Below are 23,200 nucleotides of genomic sequence, written 5' to 3'. Positions count from 1 at the left end.
TAAGAACAAAACTAAATATTCAGGCTCTTAGAGGCTGTCTGGGAACCAACCCAAGTAGCAGTGATACACTGCAGAGGGCATACGAAGGGCGAAACTGAGGAAGCCATAGGAAATCGGCTAGCAGATCGAGCATCGAGAGAGGCCCCAGAAAACCCAGACCTCAAGTGTTAGTCACTGGCCCTTTAATTAGTTCCCCTCTTAATAGCCAAGATTACCAGCCGGCAGAAGAACAATGGGCCATAGAGGCACGGGCAATCAAAACCCCAGAGGGCCTGTGGAGACTCCCTGATGGGCACATTTACATACCTCAAAGCCAAGCAGGACAGGTGGTCCAGAACTGCCATACCCTAACTCAGCTCGGAAAAACAGTATTAGAAAACCTGCTTTGAAGGTATCTATACATACCTAGCCTCCCCACTCTGTGTGCCAGCGCTGCGGCCAGATGCATAACATGTGCCAAAAACAAAGCCTCAGGAAACCACCGAGTTCTGCCCTGGATACAACATCAGGGAACCCAACCCCTAGAAGACCTACAAATAGACTTGACTGACATCAAACTGAGCCAGGGCTACAAATATTTGCTTGTACTAATATGTACCTTTTCAGGATGGGTCAAGGCCTTCCCCACAAGGACAGAGAAAGCTAAGGAAGGAGCCAGAGTCTTACTCAGGGAAATAATTCCTAGACATGGATTGCCTCTTAGCATGGAAAGCGATAATGGGCCTGCTTTCGTTTCCCAAGTAGTACAGGATTTAGCTAAGGCACTGAACCTACAGTGGAAACTACACACTGCCTATCGGCCCCAGAGCTCAGGAAAAGTAGGAAGGATGAACAGGACATTGAAAGAGACCTTAGCAAAATTGTGCCAAGAAATTGGATTACCCTGGACTGATTTACTGCCCATAGCTTTACTCCGGGTGAGGAACACCCCAAACCAGGGTACACCCTTTATGAACTAGTATATGGAAAGCCTACTCCAGTAACAAGGATAAATAAAAACACAAATATGCTAGTACAAGGAGAAATAGGACAGAGGAGATATTTAGAACAACTGGGGAAAACCTTAGATCAGACAAGGGAAGCCAGTTTAGGGTTTGAACTCAAGCCTCGAGGGGGGCCAGCGCACCCTCACCAGCCAGGGCAATATGTTTGGGTAAAGGACTGGAAAAAGGAACCCCTCCAGCCTGTGTGGACAGGCCCACACCTAGTTCTTTTAACTAGTCCTTTAAGGCAGTGTGCTGCCTTAAAGGTTGCAGGAATAACGCCGTGGATCCATCATTCCTGGGTGAAGGCGGCGGCCAAGCCAGACCCACTGCAGGAGGATGCCGAGACACCACCACTCTGCCCGCTGAAACTGCGACGACACGGACCAGTCATGGCCAAGCAGTGGGAAATAATACCTACAGACTAAGATGGACAAATGCCCAGCCGAATTCCTAGTCCCCTACATACTGGTAACCGGGATCCTAGGTCTGGGCCTAGGATCCACCACACCTGAGGAGTGGCCACTAGGAGAAAACATCAGGATTGGAGTTTTATTTTACTGTATAGCTTCTGCCTTTCTTGGAATCTTCTGCTTACTATAACATTATGTATCTGCTAGGTTTAATCATCTTAGTCAAGCTAACCTTAGGAATTTACGAGGGAACTACCTTGTGGAAATTTACGTTAGGGAGACCTATAGGAAGGGAGATAACTTCATCACACACAATGTTAAAGTATACCCCTGCCCAAAAGGTGGATGTAAGCCTAGCACAATAATCCCTCTTCCTTCACAGGAACTGAAAAGCTTAGATGGGTGGGTCTGGTTTAGGAGCCCCTTTATTTGCCCACTAGTAGATCAAACCCAAGACTACTGCAGGTGGTTGCCAGAAACTTAAGGGGGTTGCCCCACCGAAGCTGCCAAGGTCATAGTACAAATGGCAGGGAGATTCTGCTAACTATAAAGAATCCAAATGACAAAATATGGGAAAAAGGAGTAGTAGAGAAATTATATGCCAGCAACCTCCACTCTGGGCCAGTAGGGGACATTTACATATATAGAACACAAGAAATAACCTACCCAGGCCTAAAGGTAATCCAGCAGGTAAAACAGGAAATCACAGAGAAAGAGAAAGAGATCACTGAGCAGTTTCAGGATTCAGAAAAGCCCTTTTCGTGGATAAGCTTAATACAGGAAGGGGCAGAGTTATTGAATTTATCTAGCCCTGGGAACTATACTGATTGTTTCCTACGTGCCTCTCTCACCAGACCACCCTTGACAGCTGTCCCGATATCACCAACAACTCCCCAGTATCTCCAGCCCTTTCCCGAGTTCCTCTTTACCTAGTTAATGAGACACAGTACAACCAGACCTGGTGCACCAACACACCGTTTGCTATTCTAAGAAGCCCACCCTGCCTTTTCTTCTGGTGCAACGGGGCCCTCTCCCAGGTCTACAACTGTAGTTAAAGAGAACTCTGCCGCCTAGTAGCCCTAGCCCCCCAGTTAGCCCTCTACCAGCCAGGGGAACTTAGTGCCCTCCTTACTCCTACAAGAGAAAAGCAAGCAGTGTTCCTACCACTGCTAGTAGGACTTACCTTCACTACTTCCATAGTTGGGACCAGTATAGGAGGGACTGGACTAGCAGTAAGCCTCCAGTCAAAGCAACAGTTAAGGGATGAACTAAATGAAGCCATGGAAGCCGCCACTAACTCTATGTAGCACAGCATAACAAACGAGCCCTAGATTTACTCACTGAAGGAAAAGGAGGGACCTGCCTATTTTTACAGGAAGAATGATGTTATTATATTAATGAGAGTGGGATAGTCGAGGAAAATCTTAATAAATTAAAAGGGATACAGAAAAGACTAAAGACCTCTGACTACCCATCCCAAGGTATCACCTGGTGGCAGTCCGCCCTGTTCTCCTTACTAGCCCCGATCTTTGGCCCGCTTTTAATCCTATTCTTAGTCTTAACTTTAGGACCATGTTTACTCCGGACCCTAGTACAGCAGTTAGAAGCCACAGTAGTCTGCAAGGCCACAACCAAAATACTCTCTCTCCAGCAATACCAATATCAAAGAGTACAGACAGGTGATGCTGAGACTAGTGAAGAAGCTGTCTAAGCATCAAAGGGGGGAATGAAGCAGGAGAGGGGCAAGGAAATATCATTTTAAAGTTGTTTTTTGCAACATTTTAGTAAGACAGAGTGTGCTTGCCCCACCCTGAACTGTGTGCACCCTAGATAAGCAACTATCTAACGGCATTCTGCTTCTGTAACCCACTTCACGCCCTTCAGAAGTAAAACCAACCTGCAGAACGGGGCTCCAAATTTGGAGACTGCCTCCTCTGAGCCCTCGGGTAATAAAGAGTGCTCCGCCATCCTAACTGAGTGTGAGTGACTTTTTCCGTAACAGCATAAATGGTAGGTAGAAAAGAGGCAGGGCGGGAGGCAGGAATACTATGGGAAATGCAGAATCTAAAGAACTTGTGACACATGGACATGAACAAAAGGGGGGAAATGGTGGGGGAGGGATGTGCGGGGTGGAGGGAAGTGAAGGGGGGGAATGGACAACTGTAATGGCATAATCAATAAAATGTATTTTTAAAAAAGTGAAATAAAGGAAAGTGTACAGGGAAACAACAGCGACAGAAAGGAAACTGGGTCTCAAATCAACAGTTTGGACCAGAAAGAAGAAATAAACATTCAACCAGAACAGAATGAAGAAACAAGAATTCAAAAAAATGAGGAGAGGCTTAGGAACCTCTGGGACAACTTTAAACATTCCAACATCCAAATCATAAAGGTGCCAGAAGGAGAAGAGGAAAGGCAAGAAGTGGAAAACTTATTTGAACAAACAATGAGGAGAATTTCCCCAATCTAGCAAAGGAAATAGACTTCCAGGAAATCCAGGAAGCTCAGAGAATCCCCAAAAAGTTGGACCCAAGGAAGAACACACCAAGGCACAGCATAATTACATTACCCAAGATGAAAGATAAGGAGAGAATCTTAAAAGCAGCAGGAGAAAAAGAAAGAGTTACTTACAAAGGAGTTCCCATAGGACTATTAGCTGATTTCTCAAAAGGAACCTTACAGGCAAGAAGGGGCTGGAAAAAAGTATTTGAAGTCATCCAAGATTACTCTACCCAGCTAAGGTATCATTTAGAATGGAAGGGCAGATAAAGTGCTTCCCAGATAAGGTCAAGTTAAAGGAGTTTATCATCATCAAGCCCTTATTATGGGAAACGTTAAAGGGACTTATTTAAGAAAAAGAAGAAGGTCAAAAATATGAACAGTAAAATGACAACAAACTCACAACTATGAACAACCAAACCTAAAAAAAAGACCAAAAAAAACCCTAAGAAAACAAGTAGAACAGGAACAGAATCACAGAAATAGAAATCACACAGAGGGTTATCATCCCGGGGTGGGAGGAATGAGGGAAAAGGTACAGGGAATAAGTAGCATAAATGGCAGGTAGAAAATAGACATGGGAAGGTTAAGAATAATATAAGAAATGTAGAAGCCAAAGAACTTATATGTATGACCAATGGACATGAACTGAGGGGGTAATGCAGGTGGGAGGGGTGATGCAGGGCAGAGGGGAATAAAGGGTATGAAATAGGACAACTGTAATAGCATAATCAATAAAATATATTTTAAAAAAGAAAAAGAAAAAATAAAATAAAATCTCTCTTACTGCTTTTTAATGAAAAAAAATCTCTCTTACTGCTTACTGGGTTTTTTTGTTTGTGTTTGCCAGAATTTCACTGTTCTCACCCTTTAAATGAAGGCTAAATCTGAGCATGGCTTTCTGATTGCTGAAATGGGAAAGGTGATGTCATTAAACACAACCTGTACATACGACCAGCTGGCTGCCTGCTTCTCTCACCACCCTGCAAGAGGTTGAGCTAGAGGATCCTTAGACTGGGAGGGCCTTCCCCAAGTCATCATAAACAGTTTTTTGCTTTAGGGCAAACATGTCCCAGGCCCAGTGCCCTGCCAAAGGTCTAACTCTCAATCTAATGGTATACATAAATGTGTGCAAATAAATGAAGGGATGGCTGGTTCCTGCAGTTCTCTGCTCACCTCACTATTTAATGCCCTCACTCCCTGTATCCCCACATATCCCCAAGAACCTCCCACTTCTCCACCTCCACCTCAAGACATTTGTCCCTGGCTCCCTCTGCCACCATTGTCTCTTTTTTCTTCCCCAAGTCAAGGGATAAAAGCTCTGTGGGAACCAAACAGAAAGAACATATCTCTGATAGAGACTGATGCCACTGGTGGTATTCAAGAAGAGGTTGTAATAGCCTTTATCAGGAAATCTGTAGAGAGAATTAAGAGTCAAACATGCCTGGATGAAAACTTGTGTTATGACCTGTGTGGCCTTGGTCAACATGCCTAATCCCTCTGAGCCTCAGTTTCCTCATCTGTGTAATGGGATAATGCACAACTCCATAGTATTAAAGTAAGAATTAAGTAAGACAAAATATTAGGAAGCACCTGGGACTTACTGGGTGCCTAATAAATGTCAATCCCCTTTCCATTAAGAGGGGGGCTAGTTAGAGGAACTTGAATGTCTTTCTACCCCAGAGCATGACCCTGAAACCATTCCTAGTTGTTGAAAGGGAAGACATACATCTGGGTGAGATAAGAAAGTCAGAATGGGGTAGATGGGGGCCAGATGAAGAAGGATGTTGAGAATTGTCTGGAAATACTCAGAGAGATCATCCCTGCCAGCCTCTTGCTTCCCCACTTCTGACCATCTACAATAAAAGAGAAGAGCAGGATTCTGGATTTTATATCCAGCCTGAGGGGTCTCAGTATCCCCATCTGTGTAGTGAAGGAATAAGATTAGGTAGCCCCTTCCAGCTCTGACGACTCCCCATCCAAAGAGAAAATGATGCAGGAAGGTGCAGAACAACAGGGAGCGATGTATGGATACAGAAGCAGATTCCACCCAATCTCATACACAACACTCCATGGAACCAAAGACACCTGTCTCGGGTCTTACAGTTTTTTTATTGTGTTAAAAACTGCCACCTCAGAGTTCAGATCTTACACGCACAGAACAGTTCAGGCCAGACCCATACCCGCCCTGCCCTGGGGACCTCTTCCTTGGCTGTGGATACTAGGCCTCCTCTGGACTCAGTCTCTCAGACACTTCTCCCTCCTTCTCCGGGGGCCTGGGGCGAGGGAGCGGGGCGGGTTTTGCAGAGAGGGCTGCAGGTAGACTTTCTGCCCTGCCTGCCCTGCCCCCTCCCACTTTGGGGACAAGGCTCTGCCTCCCTACTCATTTCCCAAGGGAAATGCCTTCAGGCTGCAGCCTCCGGGTTGCCTGGGGCAGGCGGGTCTGAGCAGCCCGAGATTGTTCCCCGCCATGACACACGAAGCCCACACCCTTTTCCGGCTGGAGCACAGCCTAGCAGCCACCCGAGCTCACACCAACAGGCCGTCCTTGCCTGGCAGCGACCCTAGGGCACAGCCGGTGGGATCGGTGCTGGTGGCTTTGACATAGACCTGGGAAGGGCCTGCTTCGCAGGCAGCAGCAGCTGTGCGGGGCGCCAGGGCCACATCCTCCTGGCCGCCGTTGGGCGGAGGCGCATACTCGAGGCGCAGAGAGCGGCTGATGGTCTGTGTTGGGTACCCCAGCAGGTGGGTGACGCGGCTGCCGCGCCCACTGGCTTTGCACCCAGGTGCCACGGCGTCCTCTCTGTGGAGACAACAGGTGGGCAGGTGAGCCGACTCCTAGGCGACGTGGCGTGGGCTGGCCTAGCAAAGCCATGGCTGTTGACCACCTCTTGGCTCCGCGCCCCCTCCCCTGGCGCTTCCTTGCCCCACCGACTTTCCTCTCTGCCTCTTCTTGGACCGGAGACAACACAGCGGTTCTGCGCAGACAGGGTTTGTCCATGTGTGTCCTTCCGATCGCCCAAGGCATGCAGCCCCGTCTAGGCGCTCTCCAGTCCCCTTCTGATGTTTTCCCAGAACCGCCGACTTTAATAGGAAGCAAACCTTGGAGATCCAGAAGGAGCTGCTTTCGGGTCCTTCTTTCTTTAACTAATCTTGTCCTTGCCCTCTCTCCCTTTCTTCTCACCTCCTGCCCCTCAGCCTTCATCTTTTCCTCCATCCCCAGGTTATTTATAATCATTAGCACTACAAGTCTTGTTCTATCTTTATTTCTAGTTTGTTTCTAATATAAGGTATTAGCACTACTCTTAACTCTTCATAAATAAACATGTCCAGAGTTCTCACCAGCTCAATACAGTGGAAAAGTAGAAGAATACAGGCCCTGCCCTCCAGGAGCTTACAGTCTAGATAAGACAGAGAGGGGTGCACAGAGGGAGATGGGGGCTTGGGAGCAGAGCTGCAGAGTGGGCATGGGAAGGGGGAAGAGAAAAGCCATGCGATGAGTGGCATGTCGACATGCTGTGGTCCGAGCACTTGGTGGCAATGGTGGGCAAGGTTGGGATGTCAGGTAGAAGTGAGGAGGGGCAGGGTGCCAGTTCCCTATTGCACAGCAGCATGCAGCATGCATCAGGTTTTACCTGATCTCATTAGCCAAGTCTCCACACGCCCCTCCGCTGCCGCCGTTGCTGTAGCTGAAGGCACCACGGGTACAGCCGGCCCCAGCTCCCCCGCAGCAGCAGCAGATGAGCCCCCAGATGCCCACCAGCAGACAGCCCAGCAAGAGCAAAGAGCCCAGCACTGCTCCGATGATCACACCAACACGCCGGGAGTCTGTGGAGAGAAAAAGAGGCCAGTCAGGCTCTCTGCAGCCTAACAGGTGCCCGACTAACCAGGTGGTGCCAGGGCAGAGTGTCTGTAAGAAAGGGACCCTTAGGATCCTGGGACACCCAGTGAGGAAGATAAAGAGAGATGCAAGGTTAACTTGTTAACCTCTCATACTTGCATGTTACCCTAAGGCTTACCAGCTGCCCTAGGCCAACACCTATACTCGACGCATTGGGCACAAAGAGCTTGCTGGAGCTCCAAAAGACAGCCTAGATTCCTCCAGTCCAGATAAAGGGCCCCCAAGGCCATTGCACCTACCTGATACCTTCACCTCCACCACACATACACTGTAGCCCACGTGGTTGGCCACTGTGCACTGGTACAGCCCATCGTCCTCACGGGAGACATCCTTCAACACCAGGTCACCATTGTTCAATAGACCTGAAACTGAAGTTGCAGCACAGAGCTTCTAGTGAGGCAGAGGGTCCTGCATGTCTCAGAGCCCCACCCCAACCTCAGGTACTGTGGGGTAGGGGATGGAAGGAAGGACAGTGTGTGCACGCACACACCCAGGTCCACTCCACACTCCAGGTGAGTCACCTTCCCCCTGCTGAAACAGAGAGGAAAGGAAGGACCCCTCTGTCAGCAACAGGACAGAGACACCATTAATTCACCCTGTGCCCTTAGAGAAATAGGTTCCTTCTCTGAATCTCGGTTTCCTCCTTTGTACTATCTTTGTAGTGAAGATGCAGCTAGATCAAAGGAATTCTAAGGCTCCCTCCATCTCTGATTATCTTGGTTGGATTTTGAGTACTAGCCATCTTCTCTGTGTGCTGGCAGCTTTGCACACTTCACCCCCATTTAATCCTCATAGGCCCCTAGAAGGTAGTATTCTTATTCCCTTTTCATATATGATGAACCAAGGCACAGAGAGGCTAAACCACTTGCCTGTGTCTTGCAGCCAATCAGTGGTCCAGCCAGGATGCAAGCCCAGCTGTCTATCTCAGACCATGTTCTTTCCAAATTAACCATACTGCTTTTGGCTGACCCTCCCCCACCCCTATGCTTTCTCTTCTCTCAATAGCAATTTCTGAAACAGGCTCAGAGGAGGCATCTCCCACAGAGGTTATAGGTTTGACTTGGTACCACTGATGACTCAGGGAAGGTCCCAGCAGGTTCCAAAGTCCTGGTCTTCCACCCATCTCTCCTCCCTCTCTCTGGGCCCCCTCACCTTGATTTATGGAGCTGTGGAAGGACTCCTGGTAGGACAGTTCAGAGTAGAAACTGTGCTGGGAATGATAGGATCCTGCACGGTAGGGGTGGGTATGCCCATTGATCTTGGCCCACTTGTAGGAAAGAGGTGGGGTGCCCCCATTGGCAAAGCACTTCAGCACCACATCATTGCCATGTGCCATGTGGCCCTCAGACCAGCACATGGGCACTGCAGGCCGAGCTGCAGAGAAGCAGGTAATTGTGAGACAGGCTCAGCCAAGAGGTTCAGAGTGGCCAAGCCACTCTTGATTCTGAAATCTGGGGAAAGAGAGCCCAGAGGAAAGTGGCTATACCTTGGACAGTGACAATGACCTTCCGAGTTGCCATAGTGGTCTTCTTTACCCGGCACTCATAAGTGGCTGTGTCAGATACCTGTAGGTTCATAAGGTTTATGGAGGCATCATATTGGCTGGGGTCTGAGGCTGCAAAGCGAACCCTCTGCTGCAAGTGGGGGAGGTTGCCATGGTTGATCCTCTTGTCCTGGTAACTAAGGAACTATGAAGAAGAGAAACAAAGCAGAGGTGGTGAGACAGACAGAAACAAGGAGGGCCATGTGGATTGGTTCCCTTGGGCAATTCACTCAACATTTGAGACTCACTTTTCTCAGGTGAAAAATGGGAATGATGATGCCTGGTTCACTGACCTCTTACAAAATGGGTAGAATCAGATAAGATCAAGTGCTTTGGAAAGCATAAGGTCAGGCTGAGAACTTCCTGAAGGCAGGTACCACCCCCTTGGAGTGATTGCAGACCTCTCATCCCTGCCCAATTCCGTGAAATCCTTGGAGGAAGGTCAAGGTCTTGGTTTTATTATCTGCCCTTCTTCTCCTCTGAGAACACTGGCTGCCCACCAGGCAGACCATGGAGTGCACGGTAAGGGGAACCATGTGTCCAGTACTCACCACATTCTCCCGAGGTGAGGGGTCTGAATTGACCTGCATCCACTCGATGTCCAGCCCACTGGGACCATAATCCTCAGGGTCTAAAACATAGGGGCAGCCCAATCTCACATTGTCACCTTCTGCCAGGTACAGGACTTCCTGGCCATCCCCGTTGATCCGCACAGAGGACAACAGTGCTAGGGGAAGGGTAGAACAAATAGAGTGAGGGGAACAGAATTAGAACTTGGGTGGTAAACGTCAGCCTCTCCCTCTGCCATTCTGTATCAGAAACAACCCAGGCTCAGTGGGGGTTCCACAGAGAGTAGGGGTTGCTCTGAGCATGTGTCTGGGTATGTGTGTAAAGCAGCATATACAAGTCTGTGCACACTTATGTATGCACGTTTATACTCTATGATGTGTAAGACTGCATCTGAATCCTGTTTATATATATACAGCTATTAGCTATTATGCTTGTATGTATGCATGATTGTGCATGCACATGAGTGTGTACACATGTGTACATGTGTGTTTATGAGTATTTGTGGCCGCTTATGTATACTGTAAGGATACTCATACCATGACCAGGTAAGGTATCTGTTTTTATATTTACATAATTACATGTGTGTACATTGTGCACATAGAGCACACAGAGCTGTTAAACACTCTGATGGAGAAGCCTGGCTGGTTAAAGACTGCCTCTGTCTGGGCCAAGTGAGGTGCTCCTATCTGGAGGCAGGAGGATGGACATCATGGCTCCTGGGATCCCTTCCCAGCCTAAGGAATAGAAGACAGGAGGTGTCCGTGTGTCTTGTGTATGACAGTGCATGTGTGTGGCTATATGCCTATGTTTGACAGCTGGTGCCTAGCTGTCAGTGTTCTGAGTGATGGGGCATGCTTATGGATGACAGGAGAAAGCTGTGACTAGGGTGTATTTGTGTGTGACAGTAAATGATGGTGTGTACCTGGGACTGTGACCACATGCATCTATAGTACAATGTGAGCCTTGGGTGATGAAATGTAGCAGTGTGGGCTTTGTGTCCTGTCCTTGTGTGATTGTATAGCTTTTGGGCTGCCCCCCACGCTCACTCCAACTGGGGCCCCTCCTGCTGCTGTCTTTCTGCTCCACTGAGTCAGCCTGGGTGAGGACCTGGCATCTGGAAATTCAGCACTGAGCTCCTCTCCCTCCCTATTCAGAAGCCCAGGCAAGCACTAGCCCCAACCAGTTGGACCTAGAAAGAAATAGAGGGGTGTGTGTCCAGGGCCCCAACCTTGGCAGGCAGGACAGGTAGGCTCCATTTCCCAATCTCCTGCACCCCTCCCTCCCCAGACTCCTTTGTCTACCCTGGCTCACTCTCCTGCTTTCTTTGTCAAGAGGGAGCAAGTCCTTTGGAGTCTCAGCCCCTGGTCTCAGCAACTCACTCTGCTCTGCCCTTTTCTGGCTCTCTCTTAAAACCACCTTCATGCTTAGAGAGCATCTCACACACACAATTACACTCTGTCACAGCGAAACACACAAACACACAGACACATTCTGCAAGCCTTCCAAATGCAGGTGCATACTTATGCAGTCCCACCTTCCTGCACACAAATACTATCGGATCCACACAGACACACATCTGCACACAAACACAAGTCCAGACTAATCCAGAAGACACACCCACTACACACCACGTGGTCCACATGCACTTAGTCAAGGCCACACATACCCAAAGAAGCTTACCCTGGTTCTAAAGAGCCAGGAGGCACTCTTCCAACATGCCCAAATAGCTCAGGCATCAACTGAACTTGCCCCTCGGAACTCTGGCTAGGCCATCAGCCATGCCCTAACCCCACTAGGTTCCAGGGTGACCCAGAACAGGCAGGCTAGTTGCTGGGGCTCTAACGGGACCTGGTGATGCCTCCTCCAGCCCCAGGCCAACATAAGCTCATTTCTGAGATAAGGATCCTGATGCCATCTGCCAGATCCTAGGGTGGCACAAGGCAAGGCAGGGATGAGCCAGAACTGAGCAGAGAGTAGAGGCTCCACCCTAAGGAACAGCTCCTAGAAGCAACCCACAAAGAGAGGACTCTTCTCTACACCTGAGGGCCAGACAGCAAAAGGGTGAGTCATTGGGGAAGGGAGTTTGGGAAGGAGGGGCAAACTAGAATGCCTTTACCCTGTTCTAGGCTGTGTGTCTTCCATTGTCCCAGGCTAAGGAGCCTCACCCTAGCCGTTCACTCTCCCTAAAAGCTTTCTCAACCTTTTCCTAAGGGTTGCAGCCTTTCTGCATTCCTTCACTCTTCTGGGGAAGTTCTCCCTGGTACCTTACCCTGAGCTCTCCTGCTGTGGCACTGAGGAAATGTGAGAGAAGAGAAAGACTGGAGAAGGGAAGAAAGTGAGAGTGGAAGAGAATGCTGAGCAAGATTTGGGGGAAGGGAGAGAAATCACAGTGGGCTCCAAGAAAGAGGGTAGTAGTGACTAATTGTCTCCCTACAAAAACACCAGCGGCACACACTCTCTGTGCATGTCACCTCAATAGCAGTGTCTATTCTCAACTTGTAAATCTTTTGCGAATTTCAGGCTGTTTTCAAGGCTCCTAACCCTCCCTCTGGCAGTAAGGAAGGAGAAGAGAAGGGAGGGGAGAACAGGCAGCCCCCACAAGAGGATACTGGTTTATAAATACACACAGAATACACCCATGATACACATCACAAACATGGAGATATCCCAGGTTCCCAAAGCAAAGCTGGAGCTTCTTGCATGGGTTCTGCCAGAGACAGAGGGTGTTGCAGACATTCTAATAGAAACTCGATCATTCATACACACACACACACACACACACACACACACACACTAAGGCTGAAAATACTTTCCCCATTGTTAGCTCCTCCCCACACTCTCTCATCCCCCAACCCAGACCCCAGGGTGGGTCTCAGAGCCATTTCCAGCAATATCCACATAGAGTGGCCCTTGCTGAGACTTGTCCCAACCTGGGCAGGTAGCCACAACATCCAACCTTAACGTGTGCCCCAGTGGGGTGCTGTCCCCATCATCCTGGAGGATGAACACTACCCTGGAACTCTCACAACACAGGGGCCTGAAGCTCAGGCCTCACATCAGGACTGTAACTGGCAATGCTGGCCACATTGGCCAGAGGCTCTGTCCTCTGGAGGCAACTCCCTGCCCTGGGCCCTCCTACTGGAATACCACACACATTAGTGAAAAGGGCTCCTTACCAGACTCCTCCTTAGCTCCCACCCAGCTTTGTTGCTCACATGATTATCCATCCCACTCCCAGTTCCCACAGCCCTGTACTCCCAGTCACAGCACATGTGTGCATGAGCCTCACAGTGAAGGACCATCAAAGACCTCTATCCCAAAACTTCAGGCATGGGCCTCTCCTAAGGAGAGGCCTCTGGCAATATCCAAACCTGGGTGGCAGCAGGGCAAGGGTACACTGCATCCTCCCAGGGCATCTCAGACAACTGCCGAGGCTCCTCTGTGATGCCCTTTTCTCTGCCCATCTAGCATTGTACAGGCATCCCTGCCTGCTGCCCAGCCCCATACCTGGGCTCAGGCAAATGAGTAGAAGGTGGAATACTCCTCGAATTCCCATGTCTCTAGGCTTGGTGTATCCTCCGCCTGGGCTGCGTATCCCTGGGCTGGTGGCTGTGGAGCCGGAGCCGGGGCCGGGGCCAGGCCGTGGTAGTGCGTTTCTGGGAATGGGTAGAAGGAGTGGGAGCTGAGGGCCCAGACACTGCCCAGGATGGCAAGAAGGTGCAATGAGTGCCTGGCTGGGGAGCAGTCAGAGTTATTTGTATGGAAGGGAGGGGGCCTGGTCCCCGCCTCAGGGAGGAGTCCCAAAAACCCTAATTATCAGGGTGACAGAATGGCCTACCCAGCCATCATCCAAGCTCTTCCCTATCCAGAGAGTGAGGCAGGATTGCCAGTGGGACTTATAATTAGGCACCTGTTAAACTTCCACTTCCTCCTGGCATCATCTTCCTCAGGTGACAGTAGTCACCCCATTTTATGACATGCATGGAGCTCCTCTCACTACTCAGGTTTGTTGCCTTCTTCCACAGGGGAAATGGAAGAGGAAGGAGAAGCCAGGCTTGAGGAGGAAGGGTATCCAAGCTTTGAAGGGTTAACACTGGCCCCAGGGTACAGGGATCTGACACACTTTACAAATTCTGTACCCTCCTGTTCCTGATCTACTGACAGATACCCCCCCACACAACCCCACCCAGGTCAGTGGGAAGGAGTACCAGGGAAGGGGATACTAGGGCTGGAGAGAAGGCCCAGGCAGATGAATGGGACCCAGGAATGCCCAGCCTGCCTTTCACCTGAGGCCTCTGGCCCTTCAAAGGGAGTCAGCCCTCCTAAGCTAAATGAGGGAGGAAAAGGGTGTGTTTGGGATCAGGGTCTTCTCCTGGCTGCCCCCTCTGGAGCTATGCCCCCACCCATACCTGATGTAAGGTCATCCTTGAATGTAGGGGATCACTGGGAGCTGGGGGTGTTATGGGAATCCAGTACAACCTCCCACACTGAACTAAAACCAGTTCAGTGAGGCCTGAAGGGAGAAAGACCAGGATATGTGGAAGGAGCACAGCAAGTACATGGGTTAGTGAGGGGATGTTGGGGAGAATAGCACCAAGAGGGCCAGGGAGAGGGGTGTGCCTGTGTGTGCCCACTCACTGGAATGTGCTATATCTCTACTGAGGAAGGCTAAGCCCACTGTGTGCATTTCTTTTAGTAAGTGTTTGGTGTCCTTGCTTCACACAGGAAGGGAAACCAAAGACCCTCATCACCTGGACTGTTCATCAGGGCATAAGCCAGCAAGGTCTGGGCAGGTCAGAGATGGGGTAAGATGGTTCTGATGGGCAGAGGGGGAAGTGGGGGACAACCCTTGCTAGTTAATCCAGGGAGGGGTCCCAAAATAGGCCCAAGGGCTTCCGTGGGCTTTAGGAGGGGTGGGTCAGGTCATGAGTGACCCTGTTCAACAGCCCACCCTTCTCCCTGACAGAGGGCACAGGAAGGATGGGAGGAAGAATCTTATAGAGGATTATGAGACTCAGGGATACTGCCACAGCCCACCCCTCCAGGAAAAATAAAACAGAACAATAAGGAAGCACAAGGAACTCATGCATCACTATATTCCAAAACCCTCCACCCACACCTCCAACAATAACAGGATGCTCTGGGACCCACCAGATATACACAATTGTTGTGGACCACTCTGCCTGGTTCTAGGAACTATAACTCTCTACCCCCGTGGCTAAAGAGGAGTCAGTGACCTCTGGAATGCTAGCTGCAGGAGACAAAACTTGTCTCTGGTAGCAAACGCTGCCTCAGTTTCCTCTCCCTGCCCCCAAAGCATGGTCAGAAGTCCTTGACAAGTAAGACCCCTTAGAGGAGGGGCAGCCTAGGCCAGACATGACCATTTGGGAGACCATCATGGAAGGACTTGGGGGGCTGCAACAAAGAGCAATGGACTCTCACCAACCCCCAGCTTTGACATAGCCCAAGTCCCCACATCTTCTGGGAGAAGCACTTCCTGGCTCTAATCCCCTTAAGCCTGAACACCTGATCGGGAGGGGTGCAGCTTCTTGCTTTGCTAGAGTGTGTCCCAGGGAAAAATCTGGCATCACAAAGAATTCCTGAAAAACCTGTGAAATATGCTCTGCTAAGAGTGCTTTCATTCGTATGATAAGGGTCCGAGAGGAAATGAGTATGTCTCCCTAAAGTTCTGCAACCCCCTTTCCTGACAGACACTGACTCAGACTAAGCCCTCAGATTTCTTTGAAATGTTATCTACTGCTTGATACTTGCTGCCCTGTATTCCTGTGTATTACAACCCAATAAAAGCCCTTGGAGGAAGGGGCTCAACACCTTTTCCCCCTGAAAAATTGGCTACTGCTCAAGGCCTTTTTTCTCTGGGAAAATGGCCACCTCTCCTCCCCAAGCAGATCACATCATGTCTCAGTCATGTTTACAGTCATCCGTGGCACACGGGGAGACTTGTGAGGAAAGTCACCCTCACGCACAATGAATATCCTCATTTCCTCATTTATTTTGAGGTTCATAGGATTTTCCTGAACATTCTGGAAAGCAGGGACCATCATCCCCACTTTTTAAAATGGAAACAGAAGCCTGGAGAAACATGAGAATTCAGTTCAAGTGATGCTGCTGGGGCCTATGTGGGGAACACCCAGGCATATTGATTCTCGATCCAGAGTGGTCCAAGAAAAAGGACTTGGTGATCTTATTAGACCCACCTATGGGGACAAAGTATGCAAGGTCAGTGATAGGTGGAGGGGAGAACAGGGGGGACCAGGAAGAGGGAGACTGAAAAGAAAGGAGTAAGACTGTCATTGCATTAAATTGAAGTGTAGGGTTGGAGTTTCATTGGGTTCTGGATTTTATGTCAGAGTTGAGATGAAGGCTGGAATAAGGCTGGGGTGAAGGCTGGGGTTAGTTGGAATCATGAATGAGGCTGCGGTCAGATTTGAGGTTGAAATGGGAATTAAGGTTAAGATTAGGGTTAGCATAACAACTAGAATTGAGGCTAGGTGTGATGGCCAGAATCCATGTTATGATAAGGAATAGGGTTTTAGTTTCATTTAAACGTATGCTTGAGAATACAGTTACAGCTCAAGCAAAGGCTGGGTGGAGACTGATGTAGAATTGGAATTATGGCTGGGTTAGAATTGAATTTGAGGTCTAAAACAGAATAGACTGTGGTTAGGGTTAGAACATAGATTAAAGTTATATGGTCAGGAGGATTCACTGGGATCAAAAATGAGACTATAATTATGACATAGAAAGGTTTTAGCCTCCATCTGCTTAAGCCAAGTTTAGCTAGAACTTTTATCCCTGTGCTCTGGGAGAATACCAATGGCACATTGGGGACCCAAGATCTTTGAGACAATTGCACATATTCATGAGCCCATCTGATGGATATGAAGCAGTTTAATCCAGTGACAAATGTAGCCTCTGAAGTCCTGCTCCATTACCTCAGTTCACTAATGATTAAGCTCCTAGAAATGGATTTGGGAAGGGGATGCAGGAAGCTACCAGTGAGTGGGACTCTGACACCACAATGAACTACTAGATGGGGTTCATCATAAGCAGTTTTACTGGGGTTGTTTCCTGATTTTGGAGTCTAAGAGATGGGAGCTGGGGAAGACTGAGGGCCTAGGTACTCCTAGAACAACAGCTGCTTTTGAGGGCACCATGCCAGGGCCCCTCAAAGCCTCAAAAAACAAGGCGCATTGTTTCTTTCCTCTGACCCACTGAAGGCTAATTGCCACCTCCTTGCAATTCAGGGCTCATAAAAGAAGTTGTCAGGCTTCCTGCCTTGTGTCCTGAGCCCTGCAGGGTTTGGGGGGGACAGTGATGGAGTGAGAGGACTGTGTATCAGCTTAATTTTCTAGTGTAGATCTAGCCTATGGCCTTCTTCCTCTGGGACCAGCCCACAACTTCTCTGCATTTCAACTCAAGCAGAGGAAAAGGGCCTGCTCCTAAAAGGGCCCCTACCCCAATTTCTTCCTTTCCTTTCCCCTACCCAGTCTCCACCCCAAACATTTCATTTCCCCACCCACTTCCTTTCCAGGTCTCATAAAGATCTGGACAGAATCCCAAGATTACTGGGATGCTCTCTAAGTCCCCAGGAGAGACAGCGATCACTAAGAAGCAGAGGAACACAGGTGGCATCCAGATGGCTCATCCAGAGATTCAGACTCAGAGACAGAGACAAAGGAGGTAGAAGGCCACAAAAATTTCCCAAAAGGCTCCCCTGCTTTTTTCTGAGAAATTTAGAGCTCTCTGGGAGAAAATGGCCCATTTTGTGCATATGCCACAATTTGGGTTATATTTTCTTCTATTGTAAGACAGAAGCAGAAACTCAAAAACAGATGCTTAGAAAGCAGTGAACAGAGGAGAAGGGAAGAGAGAGGTCAAGGACCCAGAGAAGCCCAGAGACTGCTTATGACACCAGGTGCAGCCTGACCCCATAATATTTGGGGGAAGGACAGGAGGTGGCCTTTACCCACCTAATGTTTCTTCAAAGTGCCCTTCACAGCAACTCAACACAACTCTTGTAGACCCTGCCCTCCTCTGCCCAAACTATCCTCCAGCCCCTCCCTGAGACACCCTGAGCTCAGGTTCAGGTTCTGTTCTCCCCTCCCAGCCCACAGGTCTGCAACTTGACCCTTCCTAAAACACACAGTCAGCAGGCTCTTTAGCACTTCTCCAGAGTCCCCATGTAGACCAGGTTCACCCCTACAACACTGAGGAGTGAGCAGCAGCCTCCTAAAATAGCCATGCAAACCTCTGAGGAAAGGTCTGGGAGCAGGAGTCATGAACAGCGTGGAATGGACAACATGCTAAGTCTCAAACTGGGCAGTCAAGGCACCACGTGGACACAGTTACAGAGAAGCCAGGGAGCTGCTGAAGCTGCTGCCTTTTCACCCAGCTCTTGGTGAAGGTTTGGAGTTGGAACACTACCAGGTGAGGCAATGCTTGGGTGAGAATAGTGGGCTTAGAGGTGGTACAGGTGATGTGATAGGAGAATGTCAAGTTCAGCTGAGGAAGAATTAGAGTTAAAGAGAAATGAAAGCCATGTGTAGGGTTCTGTTTCAGGATCTGGGTTAGGGTTAGGGACTGAGGTCTAGATGAGGGCTGACAGACAAAAATTTTGGACACATGTGACCTAGGGACTCCCTGAGCCCCTCCCTACTGACTCTTCAAGTCTTGGCAATTCCTGCTGGTCCACCTCAGAACAATAGGGATACCAGGAGGGAGCCTGGATATTCCCACAGCTCTCCCATCAAGTGATATCTTAGAACTGGCCCAGACTCATAAGACCAAACAGCACTGAAATGGGCCCCCTTGCTGAAAGGAGTGGCCGTCAGCAGAGCACCATAACAAAGGGTAGTTGATTAAATGTTATGAACTGAACTGTTATCAAGGGAGTAATGGAAGAAAGAAGAAATGCTTATAAAGAGTAAGACATCCCAGACATTCCTAATGACAGACTTGAAGAATTAAGAAACCCTAAAGATAAAAGATCTTCACCTCACCAAGATCAACCTTATACTACAGAACCTTCATCCACTCAGCAAGTGAGCTGGGCCTTGTACTAGGCCCTGGGCAGCAGCAATTAATGAAGTGCAGTGTCTATCCTGCTAGAGCATTCAGTCTGGTCAGGGAGACAGAGAAAGGAAGGGATGCCAACCCCTCATCTCAGCACGATGAACTGTGTGGATAACTGCAAGGCCCCTGACCTGGTGGGAAGAATGTTTTAAACAGAACTCTGAAGGATATCTAATGATGTACAGGAAGATTGAGAGAGGTGACTGGAAGAGGACTTTGGTCCTTGGAAAATAAACCAGGGCCCTGCCAGAGACCACAAAGAGAATAAAGTGAAGAGATACCACTGATGGTTATTTTTGGACTGAGGAACTGAATCTCTGTGGACCTTACATCAGAACACTCAGTGGTATCAGAGCCATAACAGGCTCTACACAGGCCTTCTGCATGGACTAGCCCAGCCTTCCATACACATATTTCTATGTGGAGAGAGAAACCTTGTCATGGACTAGTCCATATGCCCACTGAGACTCTGACCCTTGAATTTGTATGAATTTTGTCTTTGATTCTGCCATCTGGATTCCTGCAATACATATCTACAGAGAGGAACTGTGGTCCTCCCCTAGCCCCCATGGAGGCCCCAGGCCTGCCTTGCTGTCCAGGCAGTTGCCAAGGAAAGTGTGTGGGAGCTGGCAGGTGGCAGAGCTAAGCCAGGGGTGTATCTGCTTTGCAGCCTTCCCCACTAAGCCTGTCCTGACCAGCCCTCCCTCTGCTCTCCATGTTTTTTCACATTGCCTGGACACTGGGAAAGGGGAAGGAGTGAGGGAAAGGTGGTGCCAGAGGGGGCAGAAGCAATACAGCTCAGCCAGGGCAGCAGATATGCCCAGCCCAAGTATAAAGTAGAAGGCTCCCGACTTTCCCCATCTTCCTATCTCCGACAACCCACTCACCCCTCCCTCCCCCCAAAAAATGTTCAGAAGAGCCATGTGTTTCCAGAACTTTTTGGATACTTCCCCACATGGAATCAGGCTGTGAAGGAGCTGGGACAGGAGATATCTGAAGGGGCATCATGTAAAAAAAAAAAGCCTAAACTTGTTTAGTGTGGTCCCAGTGCACTGGGAATGCACAATGAATGCACAGGAAGATATATACTGACTCAATATTAAAAACTTTCTGAGCATTGGGGCTGGCCTGAGATGGTTTGGGTTGTTTTATGAGGTAATGAGCACCCTGAATCTCAGAAAGTGCAAGCAAGCTCCAACCATTTGATTAGCAATTACAAAGGAGATGCAAACACCAAAGGGTCCTTGAGGTCCCTTCCTGCCTTGAGATTCTATGATTTGGTGCTCACACTCACTAGCCCAGGGATCAAGAGTCTTTCCCCTGGGGCCATGCAGAAAAGATGCGTAACTCTGGGCACTTTTTCCTGCCCCCCATTCCCTCCCACTGCCTTGACTTCTCTTTCCAGGGGTCTCCTAAGGAAGCCACCTGAAATTTCAACTGTATTTCTGCCCCAGTCTCAAAGTCATCAAAGGTCATTGAGATACTGGTGACCTCATCCAAGAAGATATGAAGAATTCAGGAAGAAATGCAGAGCTTGTACTACAAGATCATCCCAGCTGGGAGGCTGGGAACTAAAACAGAGGGAAGGTCTATGATATTTAAAGGCAGTTTCTGGGACTCCAGATTTCTATGATGTTGAAAATGAGCTTCTTCCAGGTAACATTTGTGTGATTTGCCAGTATCTCTCTCAGAGTATGAAAGGGAGAGGGAATGGGGGTGGGGAGCAAATCACCTTGGCAGCTGCCTAGGCTAGGGGAAGAGATTTCTGGTCTGGCATGAGTCTTCCTCACCCTCATCTCTCCCCCAGGCATGCAAGTGAGGAACTCTGTGGGATCCACGGCTCAGAATTCTTGTCTGAGACTCCAGCATCTCCCTTCCACTGTCATCTAAACAGCTGCCACCTTTCTTCACCCCCAAAATCTGTCTGACTTTGAACTTTTGGGGACCCCTTTTATCTGAACCTAATCAAAGTGCTTTTACTGAGACCAATTAATGCCCAGACCTGAGTCACAGATGTGGATGCTGGCTTTCAAAGGACATCCCAGCACCCCACTGAGTCAGAGGCAGCCTGGCTTGGCCACCAGGACAGGTTGCTGAGTCATGACCAACTGGAGTTCCTTCTTTGGCAGGTACAACGGTCCTGAGACAGCCTCCAAGTTACAGCAGAGCATGACACAGCCAAAAGGCACATGTGGGCAGGTGGGGGCATGGAGTCCAGCCAGAAGCCAGGGGACACATGCTCAGGTGGTCACTGCCTGATGATCTGAATCAGTACTCCAAGATAGAGCCCAACCACTGGATTTTCCAGGCTACACAAGCCCAGTCTGACATCACAAGGACAGGAAGACCAGAGGACAGAAGAAAGGGAGCTGGGAAGCCAATCAGGGACCCATAAAACTAAGTGTCAGTAGTTTAGGTGCTTTTTTTCCTGCAAGCTTCTTACATCTTTACATCAATCGAGGGAATGCACCAAACAGCACTTGCTACTCATCCCCAGATTTCCCCAGTACCACTCTCCTCTTTGCAGTTTCCCAGAAACCTCTGGGCTGGTTCAGTGGCTTGGAGGAGCATATAGATAGAGCTCATTTCATCCTCTGAGAACTAGGAAGGAATGCTGAAGCCACCCTAGGAGAAAGTGTGACCCACTCAAAGGTCCAACCTCTAGCAACAAGACTGAGGCTAGTTACTCCTGAGCTGGCAGGCCCACTAAATCACTGAGTCTTCCACAAATTCTGATTTTCTCTCTTCTTTGTCTCAAGGTCTCACCCCTTCCTTCTGCAAGTTGGACTCATGTCATTCCCTGCTGCTTCTGCCAACGCTATCACGCTTGGCCCCATCAGCCCCCAGTTAACACCAGGTACTTTTCCCTGTAATTATTCCCATTGCCACTTATGAGCGACAGCAGAAAACTCCATTCATGAGTGGAGTTTTTATAAAAGATGCCCCGATGTGGCCAGCTAGCCTCAGATGCCAGCTGCTGACCTGGCTGTCAGGTGTGTCCCACTTTTAGGGACGAGGTTCTAACAGATGAGTCAAGCTGGTCCTAAAGCACAGCTTCTTGGGAATCCAGAAAGGAGAAACTGAACCTCTCTTCCACATCATGAGTCCATTCCAGGAATTCCTAGAGGGGGACAACCCTGAGGGCTAACTCTGAGTTTCTCTTCCAAACCAGCTTCACCTGCTCAGAGGTGGCTACACTTCCCCATCTGAAGCTGGCTTCAGATTGATTCATGTAACCTATAACTGCCCCCACCATGTCCAAGCCATGGGACAGGCAGGTGTCTATGTTGTGGTACTGCCTGGAGTTGAAAGGACTCTGGAAGGAGAGAGCTGAGACAGGAGGGTAAGCCTAGGTTCAGACACCACCTACTTCACAGATGTGGTCTGAGTCATAGGTGGGAACCTAGTAAGACCTCTGCCTTGGGCAGCCCAGTGCCTCCTTCCCTGTTCTTCCCAGCCCAACCCTGCCCCAACCTCTCCCTGACAGCATCTCTAGCTTTTTGTCTCAGCCCTAAAATGCCTGAGTTGGGTGTCAACTGGAGGCAACTAGACTGTGCTAAAAGCTGACATGATGGAAATACTCCAAAGGGTCACAAAAAGGCCATGAGCCACCAGAAAAAATGAACTACCTCACTTAAAAGGACAGTCATGAAGAGTATCCTTGCATTCCCAGCCCCTGAGTGTCACGCCACCCACACCTGGATCTTCTATAACCTATTTTGCTCCACATTCACTACCCTGTAGTAGCCACATTCCCACAAGGAAATTGGACTGTTCCTTAAAGAAGTAGAATAGATTTAATCTGTAACTATGAAATGTCAGCAGCAATCATGAACACTCAGAGATTGGGTGAAACTTCCCCTGCAGGTATCCAGAGTAGCTTAGAGGCACCCCTCAATTCACAGAAGTGGCCAGCTGGATGTTAGCTTTGCGCTCAGCTTCAATGCAGTACTTCTCGGGAAGGCCAGTGGCTCTGCAGGAAAAGCATGGGGTAGGTGTAAGGGGAGGGTAGAACCAGAGAGGAGGCAGCAGGATGTCAGTTGACTTTGGGTGGGCTTTCAGAACCTGGGGCTCTGCACCCCCAACCCCACTCCCAGGATTTATCTCCCAAACATATTCCTGTCAAAGCTCCATCATCCTGCCAAGTAGTTCCCAGAAAGCCAGGAAAACCCAAATCCCAGGAATTTTTGCTGGA

The 23,200-nt window shown here is 49.2% G+C and overlaps 2 protein-coding genes across 4 annotated transcripts in view; both read right to left on the bottom strand.

Moving 5' to 3' along the window:
- Positions 1-15,198, bottom strand: part of VSIG8 (V-set and immunoglobulin domain containing 8) — a 36,916-nt gene extending 21,718 nt beyond the window's left edge. The window contains exons 1-7 of one of the 2 annotated variants that reach the window (XM_037059815.1): positions 13,417-15,198; positions 9,891-10,066; positions 9,283-9,484; positions 8,949-9,170; positions 8,036-8,164; positions 7,531-7,723; positions 5,989-6,698 (exon numbers count right to left, since the gene is read on the bottom strand). In XM_037059815.1, the coding sequence (XP_036915710.1) occupies positions 6,425-6,698; positions 7,531-7,723; positions 8,036-8,164; positions 8,949-9,170; positions 9,283-9,484; positions 9,891-10,066; positions 13,417-13,465 (1,245 nt within the window). In that variant the 5' untranslated portion in view covers positions 13,466-15,198 and the 3' untranslated portion in view covers positions 5,989-6,424. Of the gene's footprint in view, positions 1-5,988; positions 6,699-7,530; positions 7,724-8,035; positions 8,165-8,948; positions 9,171-9,282; positions 9,485-9,890; positions 10,067-13,416 lie in introns of those variants that run through there. The other variant, XM_037059816.1, reaches the window with a different exon arrangement.
- A 2,892-nt stretch (positions 15,199-18,090) lies between these two features.
- CFAP45 (cilia and flagella associated protein 45) overlaps positions 18,091-23,200 on the bottom strand; it is a 38,746-nt gene continuing 33,636 nt past the window's right edge. For both annotated transcript variants that reach the window (XM_037059813.1, XM_037059814.1), the window contains exon 12: positions 18,091-22,978. In XM_037059813.1, the coding sequence (XP_036915708.1) occupies positions 22,900-22,978 (79 nt within the window). In that variant the 3' untranslated portion in view covers positions 18,091-22,899. The remainder of the gene's footprint in view (positions 22,979-23,200) is intronic.

This window comes from Sturnira hondurensis, unplaced genomic scaffold (genome assembly GCF_014824575.4).
Source record: "Sturnira hondurensis isolate 20B ecotype Veracruz unplaced genomic scaffold, ASM1482457v3 Scaffold0011299, whole genome shotgun sequence".
Taxonomy (NCBI): Eukaryota; Metazoa; Chordata; class Mammalia; order Chiroptera; family Phyllostomidae; genus Sturnira; species Sturnira hondurensis.
This window is presented reverse-complemented; position numbering and strand designations above follow the sequence as displayed.